Raw genomic sequence first — 13,060 nt, forward strand, 5'->3', positions numbered from 1 at the left:
ATTGTCACTTCTGATGGGTCAAGAATTACAAAGTCTGCTAAACTATTGTGAAAGGGACCCAGCGTGGCTAAGGCATTTTTAAAGCATGATTTCATTGTGAATAACAATAATAAATTCTAGGAGTGTTCCACACAGAACTATTTTACAAGTGTAGTTGTTAATATGAGATAGGAGATGGTGTCTGGTGTGGTGTTTGGTCCTGCTGTTTGTACCTGACACTGCTGGGTAGAAAATGGCTTTTGAAGTTGTTATTTATTTGAAAGTTGGGAAGGGCATCATTTCAACTTTCTTTTCCTACATTTTGAGTTAATTTATTACAGTGTGTAAGGGAAGGCCTTTCTGAGCTTCACTCAGGACTCTGCTGCTGAGAGGAATGAAGGAAATCCTAACTTGTTCTTGAAATGAAATGAGCTACATTAAAAAGTCTTTATGCTGCTATTCATGAATAATCTGCAGTTCATTGCTGTGTGCAGTCAGTCATTTCTAAATGCTTAGTTATTGTTTGGATATTTTGTTCACGTAATTCTTTGCAGACTTTTTGGGTTGGAGTTTGTATTGTGCTTTAAACTTGGTGTGTTTAAGCCAGGAAAAGTTAATGTCATCCATGTGTTAATGGTAATTTGTTGTGTTGGGGAAGTTTTTGAGAAGCTTTATTATAATAATAATGTTGTTCTTGTTAGGAACTGAATTGCCTTCTCTTCCTTAAAAAAAACCAACCAAAAAACCCCTGACCTCAGAGCTTCAACAGATACCAACAGTGACAACTTCCAAGGTGTTGTGATATCAGTACAGGGGCAGTATGATCAGGGTTAAAGTTGATGTTCTTCATACTTGCAGGGTTCATGGCCTCTCTGTGGAGGTTCAAAATTAGTGCCTTCATCTGGTATATTCCATGATGTTGAACCCAAAAGTATGAAATAAGGAATGTCATCCTGAGATTGAAATCATGTCCCTGTTTAACTGGGTTTTAGTGGAGCTTGCAACAGAGTCAAAAGGTTCTTGGTACCTCTGAGCTTCCTGTTTTTACCAGTTTGTATTTTGAAGTGTTTGGAAGCTGTGTTTTTATTTCCACTTCAAACCATTGTGCTGATTGCATTGGATCCCACTAGCACTCCTGGATAACTTTTTAATAGTTATATTTTCTTTTAGAAGCTTTCCAGATGCCCAGACTGTCTGCAGAGATTCACTGCCCCGTTTGGAGGAGGCCCAGGGTGAAGGCACAGAGCCAGCAGGTGAGCCTGTCAAAGGTGGTCCTTGGACATTTGAGCTCTTTTTTGAACTCCTTTTTAATGTAATTTGTATTTCTATTTTAGCAGGTTATGACTGATAATTTTTCAGGGCTGGGATAAGGAGAGAAAATAACAAAAATAAAATTGAAGTGAGTCTGGGCAGCTGAAAAACTCTCAGGAGCTGTAAATTTGCATGGATTCAATAGTTTCTCCCAGTTTTTGTCTGTATTTGAGGTGGTGGCCAGATAAGAATGAAAAACAGTCTGATCCCATTTTAAATCACACAAATTGTGTTACCTTTGGCATCACAGCCTGTTCCCCAGCTGTCACCTGGGGAGGATTAAAGGAGCTTTGTTAGCAGAACTTTGTGAGGTTCCTTGCAAGGTTTGCTGTCCTGAGAGAGCTCCCTGTTGCCTTGGTGAGGCTGCTACTGGTATCTAAATGTGCTCATTTAACCAAAATATTTGTTCTTAGAGACAGTTGGAGCAATGACTGCATAGATATCAGATCTATGTAGGAATCTCCCATGCAGATTTTATACACATGTATAAATACATACCTGTATGGATATATCTTTGTTTTTTAAAAGGCAGTTCTTTGAGACACAGTAGGTTCATTCCCAAAATTGACCTGCCAGCTCTATGCTTTTTGTTCTTTCAGGAAGCAGGAAATAAATTTGGATGGATAAAGGTGATAACTAATTTCTGGTTTCCAATTTTCAGGGTATTTATGGAACTATTTGAGGCACACATTCTATATTTAGATTATTACCGAGGCTGTGATTCTGCAGAGTACTTGTGTGCTCAGGAAGGCTCTGACCTATTTTTCTAAGAATTTATCTGGGACTCTGGTTACTGCTGACAGTACCTACCCTGCCTTCCTCCCAGAGGTTGCTGCTGGCTGCAGTTTAGAGAAATATGCTCAGGAAGGAATGCACATGCCATGCAGCCACTCCTGCAGAGGTGACCACAGCTCTGCCACAGAGGTGAGGAGAACAATGAGGGGAGAAGCCATTCCAGCTGTTCCATCATCATTTCCTTGCAAACACAAGTGACACCTCATCCATTTTAATTAAGCAGTTCCTTTATTGCTGTTTTGATCTTCTAAGTTGATGAATCAGGAGCTTACAATTTGTTAGACTTTGTCTTTTATTTGACTTTGAGAATCTGTGGCACTGCTTGTTATCCATTTAAATGAGAAGCAGTGTTTGACTTGGACACACCACACTGCTCTGCAGATGCTGAGTGGGAAAGTGAGGACTGAATTTCAAACACTTCTCCCAAATAATCTTTCATGAGAAGGAAGGCCAGTGTCTAATTTCAGTGGGTCTACGTTGTATATAAAGAGAAAAGGAGGAGATTCTGATGTTTTCTAGTTGTGCAGAACTGTCTTTCTCGCTTTATAATTGATATGTTCTGTAACCCCAGGACTAAATTTGTTCAGTGAGGACTGCAGATTGTTCTGGAATTTTTTCCTCATTCCTTTCCACCAATGTATAGAAGCTCATTGCTGTGGAAGCAGGCCAGATTTGGAGTTTTCTAATGCATCTGTAAATCCAGAGTACCCTTACTGTTGGCAGCAAGCATTATATTGACCTAAAACCATTATATTGACTTAGAAGAGAACTCATTCGTGCTGGCTTTATACTGATGGAATCACACAGTAATTTATGTTGCAAAAGACCACTGGAGGGCAACTAGCCCACCTCTCTGCTCATAGGAGGGCTTGTGGCTTTGTTCAGCTGAGTTTTGAAAACCTCCAGGGATGGAAATTCCACAGCCACTCAATCCCTCTTCTTAAGCTCAGTCACCTACATTGGGAAATAACTTTTCTTGATCCAGCAAGAGTTTTCCTTGCTGCAGCTCATGTCCATTGCCTCTTGTTCTTCTGCTGGGTGCCTCTGAGAAGAATCTGTTTTCCTTGCAGCACCCTCTTTGGTCTGTGGCAGGCAGCAGGGAGATTCATTCTTTCTCTTCTCCAGATTGGAGGAACCCAGTCCCTGCAGGGGCTTCTCCTACGTGCTGTGTTCCAGGCCCCTGACCCCTGGGAATCCCTGTCCTGGGCTTATGTCAGTTTGTCAGGATCTCTCTCTTGCACTGGGGCTTCCAGAGCTGCTCCCTGCTTCAGGTGCACCCTCAGGAGTGCTGAGCAGGGGAAACCATCACCTTCCTTGATCTGCTGGCTCTAATCCTGCCAGTGCAGCTGGGATGCAGTCAGCCCTCATCTCCATCGGGACATCCAGCCTGTCCCCCAGGAGCCACAGGGTTTGTCCTGCTGAGCTGCCATCCGGTCCCTGCTGGGGCATTGGGTTGTCCTGCCCAGAGTGCAAGACTTATATTCACCCTTTTGGAGCTCTGAGGTTGTGTCAGCCCATTCTTTGGTGTGCTGAGGTCCCTCTGGATGGATTGTCACGTTGGTCAGTTCCTCAAGTTTGGGGTCAGCTCTGAAGCTGTGAGTGTTTTCTCTGTTGTCCAGGACAGCAGCACCATCACTGAACAGTGTTGTTCTCAGGAGTTACCCCTGAAGAATGTCACTTGTAATGACTTCTGGCTGCACTTGGAATTGTTGACCATGGTTCTTGAAGACTAGTTATCCTGCCAGTTTTTTATCCACCTGTTCCTCCAGCTGCACCTTCCATGCTGAGCTATGTAGGACTTGTTAAAGACCTCGTTAAAGGTAAAAAGTGAACAACATTCCACTGCTCTCACCGTGGCAGAGCCAGTCAACTCATCGTGGAAGGTGGTTGGGTTAGATTTCCCAAGGCCAAATCAGGTCTGTCCATTCTGGCTGGTCTCAGTGACCATTTTATAGCCCAAAATGATTTCTAGGAGAGTTTGTTCTACAGCCTTTCTGTAGACCGAGGTGAGGTTTCTGTAGGACCGAGGTGAAGTTGGCCTTTAGTTATCTGGGTCCTCTTTCTCCTGCTTTTTGAAGACAGATGTGACATTTGCCTTTTTCACTGTCATGGGGACCTTTCCAAATTGCTGTGCCTTTTCAATGGCAGGGAGCAATGGCTTTGACCTGGTTTCTCAGTGTCCACTCTGAAGCATCTCATGCAGTCCCATCGACAGTTCTGTATGTGTCCAGTTTGTGCAAGTGGACCCTATTTGATTTTTTTCTGCTGTAGGTAAAACACCTCACCTGTCCCTAGGCATGGAAACCCAGGGAGCCTGATCCTGCCAGTAAACACTGGGGTGAAAAGGCACTGGGAGCATCAGCCCTTTGCGTGTCCTGTGTCAGCAAGTCACCCATGATGTCCCTGGTTCTCCTTGTGTACCTGTAGAAGCCCTTCTTGTGGCTCTTCCCATCACTCACCAATCCCAATTCTGAGTTTTGACTTTCCATGCCTGCATGCCTGGGCAATGTTTCTGTGGTGATGTTTCCTCCTGATTACACCCTCCACACATTTTGGTGCATCGTAATCAGTTTTAGAAGCGTCAGGGTTGTTAGGAGGCTTATTTTGTCCTTGCCCTGATGCACCACTCCCTCCACGTCAGCTCAGAGAGGATTCTTTGCAGGATATCTAATTTCTCTGATCCACACTTGCAGGAGTTCACTGCTGTGAAGAGCAGTATGTTTTATTGCAATTAATAAATGTTCCCTTTTCCTCCAGTGGAAAAGGCACAGGTATCCATGAACCAAAATATTTTCATGTGTTTTGGCTCATTGAAAAAGATTTCCTCTATTTATTCAGTCTTTCCTGTTTGACAGTGTAAGATTACATGTTTGTTGTGGAAAACTGGTAATGTAGCAGAAAACCCTTTTCCTCCCCCAGCTGTGGCAAGGCAAGCAACAGGAAGCTGGTTTCTGTATTTTATTAGAAGAATCACTGTGTATATAGTCTGGCTGATACTTTCAGGTTCACTTTCAATTCCAGAGTTCTGTACTTCTGTTTAGTCTGTTTGTTGGCACAAGGGGAAGTTTGACACAGATACCAAGCTCTTGAACTCCAACCTGTGTGTACTCAGCTTTTAAAGAAATTAATTTACTCAGCTTAAGAAATTAATCTCTTAGGGTCACAGATATCTTGAAGAAAAGCAAAAAAATAGTGGGTGAGAGGAGGAATGATGCATTTGTGTTGTCAGCAGAATGTGATGGCATCATGGCTGTGGAATCTGGGATGATGACTGTCAGGAATGCCTCCAGCAAAGAGCTGAATTCCTGCTCTCCTCATTAGGGCAGAGGGATGTTTTGCAGCAACTGGCATATAATCAAGACACTGTTTTGGGAGTTAAATCTGATTTACTTTCAGGCAGAAGTTAAATTATTGGTTTAGTTCCTGCTTCTCGGGGCACATCCATGGAATATCACTTGGAGCTCCTCGGGTCATGCAGCAGGGCTGCTCCTCCATCAGCCTGTTTGTTTACCTGCCTGAGAGGTGACCTTGGTTCTCCTGCATTTTGTGTGGCTCTCAGAGCTGTTCTTCCAGAAACATCAGAATTTATTTACATTCTCAGATCCTTTCTGCCAGTCACCAGGATATTAGTGAACAGAGAGAAAGTTTCATTGATTATATTAGCTTTAAACTGTAGGGTTAGTGTATTTCTCTTTTAATTTTCTTTTTTTTTTTAACTAGTACACAGTTTCCTTTATACATCCCACAGGCCCAGCAGTTTCAGCCAGACTGATTATTCATGAAAAAATAAATAAATATGGACTTGCTATTTGTTTGTTTAAAGTCATTTTTGGTATCTGGGCTGGGAAAGACAGCCTGTACTGTGTCAGAACTCTTGTATCATACATGATGGAAGGAATAAACTGGTTGATAAAGATACAACAACTGTAATGTGTTTATGTTGTGCATCATTTCAGACTTGAAAGAAAATATCTGAGTAACAAATGCACTTTTATAAATCAGTATTCACATGTAAATGGTTCATAAGTTTAGGATTGTATCGTGAAAAATGAGTTGAAAACTTTCAGTGTGTCTTTTAAGTGGTTCTTAACTGCTTTTTTTCCTCCTGTAAAGTTTCTTGTTGAAAATTTACACATTAGTGGGAAAACTGCACACCTAAAATCCCAGGTATTTAGATCAGCTGTCCCTAGAGTGATTCCCAAGACAAACTACAGTGCAGCCCTCCTGTTATAGGTGTAACTATATAGCTGTGAGACTACTCCAGGCCATCTCTTCCTTCAGCAGTGAAGACACTGAAACATGGAAAAGGTATCTGATCATGGAATTTGGCCTTGGAGGAGAATGATACTCAAGAGGCTCAAAGAGTGACAGTCACAAGGACTTATTGAATAAAATCTCTGCTCTTTTTATTTTAAATTACAACATCACCTTCTTTAAGCAGAGATCTTTTCTCATCATCTCTGACCTTCAGTGGATTGATGTGAAGGACATGAGCCAAGGTCACATATCAGTGAATGAAGAAGCATTTTGGGTACAAAGTATAATGCAGGTAGCAGGAGTTAGTGGGAGAAAGAGGAGAGGGACAAATATTACTCTTTGGTTGCATATAGGGAACTTTCAGTGGCATCAAGTACTTCAAGCTGGAATGTGGTTTGTTTTCTCCTCTGTAAACCTACAGCTGGATAATGTACCAAAGCTAATAGTGTATTTAGAGGGGTTTTATTCTGATTTCCTCTTTGGTTTCAGGAGGTTCTGAGTTCATTTCCAGCCTGGATATTGCAGTTTAACTTTCAGATGTTAGCAAGGCAGAGCACCTATTTTGCTCTTCCCAGAGTTTATAATTGACACATTCAGTATTTTGCCAGGCATTCCTTCCCAGGCTCTTTCTGAGAAGAATGAGCCCTCTGCTCAAAAACCCTCTGCAAACTGACAGAGGAATATATTGTTCATGTTCTGCTGGTTTTACTGACTCTCTGGGACAGACTAATTGGATTTTTAGAATTATTTGGTTTATATCTAGATTTCAGGATTGTTTTGAGATAAATTCTACCTGCAAAAGCAAACACTGAATGGGCATTTAGGTTTATATTCATTTGCACTATATCTTGTGTATTATTAAGGTGATGCACAGAGTCTCTGAAACTGATTCTGTTCTTAATCTTTGGTGGGAATCAAAGATGCTTTTTTGACACAGTAAAAACCTGCATAAAGAAAAGCAGAAGGAAACCTAGTTTCCAAGGACATTTTTTGTTTCTATGTATAGATATTTCAGTGATTTGATGGATGATTTTCACTCTTCTCTGGGAAGTGTTCTGTTTGTTCTGTTATCTACTGCACCTCTGCAGTGAAAAGACAGTAATCATGCAAGTTTTGTAATGTTACTTTAGGAATGTTGCTAATATTTTCACATCCCTTGCAGAGCATTTTTTTATAGTACATGAACCAGAATGTTGTATTTTAGCTCTGTATGGTACAATTTTGTTTTCAACAGGGCAGTCACCTCTCTGTGCCCACACACACCTGCAATCCCTGCCCCCTTGGTTGGTTTAGAAGCCAGAACATCGATATATAGAGTTTTTCATCTGGGCTGTGGTGTGTCACTGCAGAAAACAAGCATTTGGATTAACAACAGCTCCACACCAGGATTGGGGTTAAGTGCAGTAACACCTGCTTTGCCTCCTCAGCTCATAAAATATTTATTGGGTGATACTGTTTACACTTGGATAAAGTCTGTCTGTAACCTAAAATCCTCCACAGCTACTTGTTTTCCAAACTGTCTGGATGTATGATGCCCTTTCTCCACTGAGCTAAGCAAAGCTCCACACCTATGTTTTGAAAATCATTATATGCAATTTGCACATGAGCAAACGAAGGCACAGGGAGATGAAGCAGCTTTATTTGTATTTATTGCTGTCATTAACACCTTCCGTTTGTCAGGAGAACAAATGCAAATCTGCCAGCCAGGGGCAGGAATGGAACATGATGTTTGTGAGCTTGCAGCAGCTGGCTGTGCTTCTGGCTGGCTGTGCAGATTGCAAGGCCTGGCTTAGGGAGGCTGCAAGTGTGTCCTGAAGAGCTCATGTGGATCCAGCTGTGGCTGATGCGTTCACATATTGCCAGAAATGCTCAGAGAGGTGGTTTCCCCGTGAAGCAACAAGAGGAGTAGCATTGGACAGGGATGTTGGACTTTTGAACGCTCCAGAATGGCCTTTTTTCAGCCATTGGGGTTCCAGGAAACAGCACAGATACTGTCTGAGCTTTCTCACAGTTTTTGCTTTCCATAAGAGTAGTAAAAGACAATCATGCTTATTAACTTCTATCAGGAGCTTCAAAAAGTCCTATTTTCTGTTACACTCAATTCTGACAAGCCTAAGCACTTTGAAATTTTTTCATCAGCTCACTCTAGAATATATATATCTTTATGTTTATGCTAAAATTATTTCTTCATTTATGAACATGAATCTAAAGAAAAAAATGTTGTTCTTACAATGTTGTTGTACTGTTTTGTTGAGAAGTATGGGAACTGTTTGACAGGGGAGTCGTGGGAGGGTTTGTGCTTTCCTTGTGAGAATTCACCTGAATTTTGCCAACTTGCTAACCCCTAGATTCTCTAAGGAGTGTATTTATACTCAACCTTTTGCTGGCTTTGCAAGAGCCAAGTAAAGTCTTTGAGAGAGATATTTCTTGTGAAGTCCTTGGAACCAGTGGTGAGAGCCAAGTGACATTTGTTGGTGCTCTTCCTCTGTGTCCTGTCAAGGAAGGGGAGGACAAATACAGGGACAAAAAAGTGGATGGTAGAAAGGCAGGGTGAGGGAGACAAGAGCAGGAAAAGGTGAAAAATGACATGGAAACAGGGCAAGACAGGAGTGGGTGGAGTGGATGTACAAATTAGAACACGGGGCAGATGACCCAGGAAAGAACTGTGGGAAGTAGTGGGGAACAGAGACAGGATGAGGGAGAAGAGGTGGAGGGGAAGGAGAGAGGGAAGAGTTATAACAAGCAAAAGGGGCTTGGATGCTGAGTAGGGTTAGAGGTTTCAGATCTTTTGGATCTCTGTAGCCTTCTGATTCACTGACTACTCCACTACACAGGGGGAACTGCAGGGCTGAGCACCGGCAGACGCTGCTCTGGAATTGGGGGGGTGTCTGTAACAGAAGGTCAGTGTAATTCTGTCCAGTGGCACTTCTGTTCAAGATGCAGATCAAAGTGTAACAGAGAAAGATTTCTCCTTCTATGTGGTGTATTTGATAGTAAGAAAATTGGGAAGTCCTTCTCTCAGAAGGTGAGAAATGCCAGAGTTGTGCTTGGTCCTGTGGTCTTTATTCAGTTCTCTTGTCCTCTGGTACACAGTCACATGGTATTTTTCAATGATAGAATACCTTGACAATAGTGCTTTACCTTCCAGAGTCCCTGTGGACTTCCCTTGCTGATGGCAGAGTCAGACTGAGAATAGATAACTCATGTCCACAGACTCCCATAACAGTTCATCAGATGTTCAAGGAGAGCCTGGAAAAATATGGGTCCCTTAATGCTTTGGCCAGCAAAAAGAATGGAAAGTGGGAGAAAATAACTTTTTCAGAGTATTATTGCCTCTCCAGGAAAGCAGCCAAGAGCTTCTTGAAGGTAGGTACAGGAAACAAAGCCATTTCATTTTCTCCCTTTGTCTCCTTTAAAAAAACCCAAAAAACAAATGATCAGAAAAACCCCAAACCCCACACTATAAGAGGCTTTTCCCATTACTTGAAGATCAGTAGTCGTATTCCTTATTGAAATAATGATGAAAATGGGTTTTGGTCAGAGATAACACTGCTGTCAGGGGAGCCTGGCTGCAAGGGAGGAGCTGCTGTGTTACACTTGCTCGCTGGGATGTGGGCACAGAGCTCAGCATGAGGCCCTTGAGATTAAAAACAGAAAAATAGGGGAAAGCAGTACTATCATGAATTTGGTGAGATAAACACAGTTTCTAAAGCCTTCTAAACATAGGGTAATATTGGTACTCATTATGTCTCGTTCATGTTGAAGTGTTCTGGGTTTCAGGCCTTTCTGGGCAGCAGAGCTCAACCAGCCAGGAGAAGGTAGTGGAAAAGTTACATCATGTTACTGCTGATAAATACTGGGTTTGCTGTGGATACCAGCACAGAGCTGTGTGTGGACATGCCTTGTCAATACTGCAATAGTAAATCAGAAGTTTCCAAAGTTTATACTTGTGGGGATGTTCCTCTCCAGAGTGCCTACATTATATAACCTCATGCTTATTATTTTTAAGCTCGGTCTTGAACGGTTCCACAGCGTAGCAATCCTTGGATTTAATTCTCCAGAATGGTTCATCTCAGCTGTTGGAGCTGTTTTTGCTGGGTAAGATTTTTTTGGGGGGTGTTGATTTTGAAGGGGCTTTGGGGATTTCTGTTTTGCTAGAGGTGGAAATGCAGCAAATAAGTATTTGCTGTCATATGTTGGAAGTTGTGTTGCTGCTGATTAGCATGTTCAGTGACCTGCTGGAGTCTCTTATCTGAAATAGTCCAGACACTCCTAAATTGATCCTGTTTGCTGTGGGCTTAACTGTGACAGAAGCTGTTGTACAGTGTCCTATCTCTGGAAGATGTGGGAAACAGATGAGACTCACAGTTTTATATTAATGATATTTGTCTACAGCAAGATATGTTCAAGGAGATGAAGTAACATATGAATATTGGCCAGCCTGATTCCTTCTGTCCTGATACCTGTTCACACAATTTGGGTTTTACTTCTTAAGCTGTTCTGTGCCAATGAAATCCAGATTGGTACCTGTGTACAGCTTGAACAGGAAGAGGATGTGACTGGGGATTTTTTACAACTTCCTGAGCTGACTCTTGAGTAGCCTCAAATGGGTTAAAACACTGAATCCCAACCTACAGCACCTTCTACTGAATAGAGTTCAGAGATTAGTTTTTGCAATGTGCATAAATCAGAGATTTAGATAAATATCTATATCTGGATACATGAAACAAAGGAGAGCTGTGCTGTGTTTGCTTCCACATCTTCGTACTCTTTCAGCTTTCATCTGATCCTTGATTATTACTCTTTTTTGATACTAAGTGCATGTATATGTGTGTGTATATATATAAATATATGTTCTTATATATGTATATATAAATTTTTTGATTCAGAGGAATTGTCACAGGAATATACGCAACCAATTCTCCAGAGGCCTGTCACTACATTGCTCATGACAGCAAAACCAATATCATGGTTGTGGAAAATCAGAAACAACTGGACAAGATAATGCAGGTACGAGGTGGCTGAAGGGTTGCTGAAAAGCCATAATTTTCTCATTTCTTGGTGCTGTGTTGGTCCCAAACACCATATACACTCTCTGTATCATGGAACCTTTTATGAGAGTGTTCTTACTCAGAAATCCAGTATCTGGTGCTTGAGCTCGTGGGTGCCTTGCTGCCCTGTCCTCTCCAGTGTCTGTGGCTCCAGCAGAGCTCACTGGATGGTTCACTGCAGATTTCCCTGAAAAAACTCAACTTTTGATCCCATGGTTATACTGTCACCACCTGCTTCTCTTTGGCAAAGCACAGCCCACTGGAATGAAGAGATTACACTGGGGCAGGTTTGTAAAGGCCTGCAGTTCAAATATGAAGTGTGCCAGTGTTCAGGATTCCCTCTTTCCAAGGTATCATCTTATCCTGCTTGCCATATCTTGTCATAGTAGCCATTAAGGCTGTCGAGTTACTGCACTTTGGTGGCATGGTGGTTAAATAGTGTGATGGTTAAATGAGACAGACCTTGGTGAGAAAGGAGCAGGAGCCTCTTTAGGTGACCAGTCACAGTTTTGACAGGACCCTTGAGCAGCTGTGACTGGGTTTCAGCAGTGGTGCCAAAGACCAATTTAACAGAAGGATCCTGGCTGCAGGACTTGGGGAGGAGCCCAGGAGCACAGGCAGCAACCTGGGAAGGGCTTATCTGTCTGTCAGGTGTTGAGGGAGGCCCCTGGCTGGAGATGACCCATCAAACTTGCACCAAATTGCAGTTTGCTGAAGCAAGGGGGCCTTTCATGATGGAGTTTTCTGCCAAAAACATGTACCTGCCACAGAGTGGGTTTTTTTCAGATGTATTTGATATGAGTTATGCATTAATTACTTTGTATTTGTATTAATTACTTTGTATTTTGTGGCTTTGTTTTATATGTGATTTGTAGGAAGACAGGTTTTTAGAAAAATTCTAAAATTTTTAAAATTTAGAAAAAACCAGAGAGTTTTTCAAAACATTTTTTTCCTGGGAGAACCCAAGACTGAAATGATAACACACCATTTCAATTGCTGTCCTTCTAATAATGTGTACACGATGGCTGCCACCAAGCCACTGCTTTTGTATTGGCACAGGTGCAGTTCCAAATGTGGTCAGTGAGGCAGGGGGGCCCAGGGAGTGGAGTGAAATGAATGTTTTCTGCAGGCCATGCAAAGCACACAAAGAGCTCCTGACAGCAGCAGCCTGTCTGCCTGTGGGCCTGTGGCTTTATGTCCTTATGTATCCTTACAGTGTCCATATGGCTCCATTTCCTTTTTTCCTTGAGGAAGTAGAACTGTTTTTAGCACCTGAACACCAGTTTTTGCTGAGGGACTTTGTTGCAAACCACAGCAGTTGGGGTCAGCTTCCAGCTTGATCTACACAGCTTCTTGATGTGCCCTGTTGTGCACTGTGAGAAAGGATGCTGAGGAGCCATTTTGGGTGTAATTTTCGGGGTTTTTATTCTTTTTGACTGAAACCAGATTTTCTAGAGCAGACTGTGCAGACTGTGTAGTCCCCTCCTCTTTCCCCTGCCTCTAGCTGAGCTAACTGCGGGTGAGTTCAGGGGAGAATATTTGGGGGTGGAGGGAAAGAGGAGGGGGTTTGTGCCTGCCAAGCCATTACAGTTTTGGCAGTATTTTAGTGGGGAAAAAAAAAGCCCACGCAAGATATGAATAATAAATAATAAATTTGTTTTAAAAAA

General features: G+C 42.2%; 1 protein-coding gene across 6 annotated transcripts in view; it reads left to right on the forward strand.

The window, feature by feature from the left end:
• Positions 1 to 13,060, forward strand: part of ACSBG1 (acyl-CoA synthetase bubblegum family member 1) — a 40,683-nt gene that overhangs the window by 14,728 nt on the left and 12,895 nt on the right. For 3 of the 6 annotated variants that reach the window (XM_027657625.1, XM_027657626.1, XM_027657629.1), the window contains 3 exons: positions 1,150 to 1,232; positions 10,352 to 10,440; positions 11,232 to 11,352. In XM_027657625.1, the coding sequence (XP_027513426.1) occupies positions 1,161 to 1,232; positions 10,352 to 10,440; positions 11,232 to 11,352 (282 nt within the window). In that variant the 5' untranslated portion in view covers positions 1,150 to 1,160. Of the gene's footprint in view, positions 1 to 1,149; positions 1,233 to 2,193; positions 2,215 to 9,490; positions 9,709 to 10,351; positions 10,441 to 11,231; positions 11,353 to 13,060 lie in introns of those variants that run through there. The other 3 variants (XM_027657623.1, XM_027657624.1, XM_027657627.1) reach the window with 3 other exon arrangements.

Source organism: Corapipo altera, unplaced genomic scaffold (genome assembly GCF_003945725.1).
Source record: "Corapipo altera isolate COAL_440 unplaced genomic scaffold, ASM394572v1 308, whole genome shotgun sequence".
NCBI lineage: Eukaryota > Metazoa > Chordata > Aves > Passeriformes > Pipridae > Corapipo > Corapipo altera.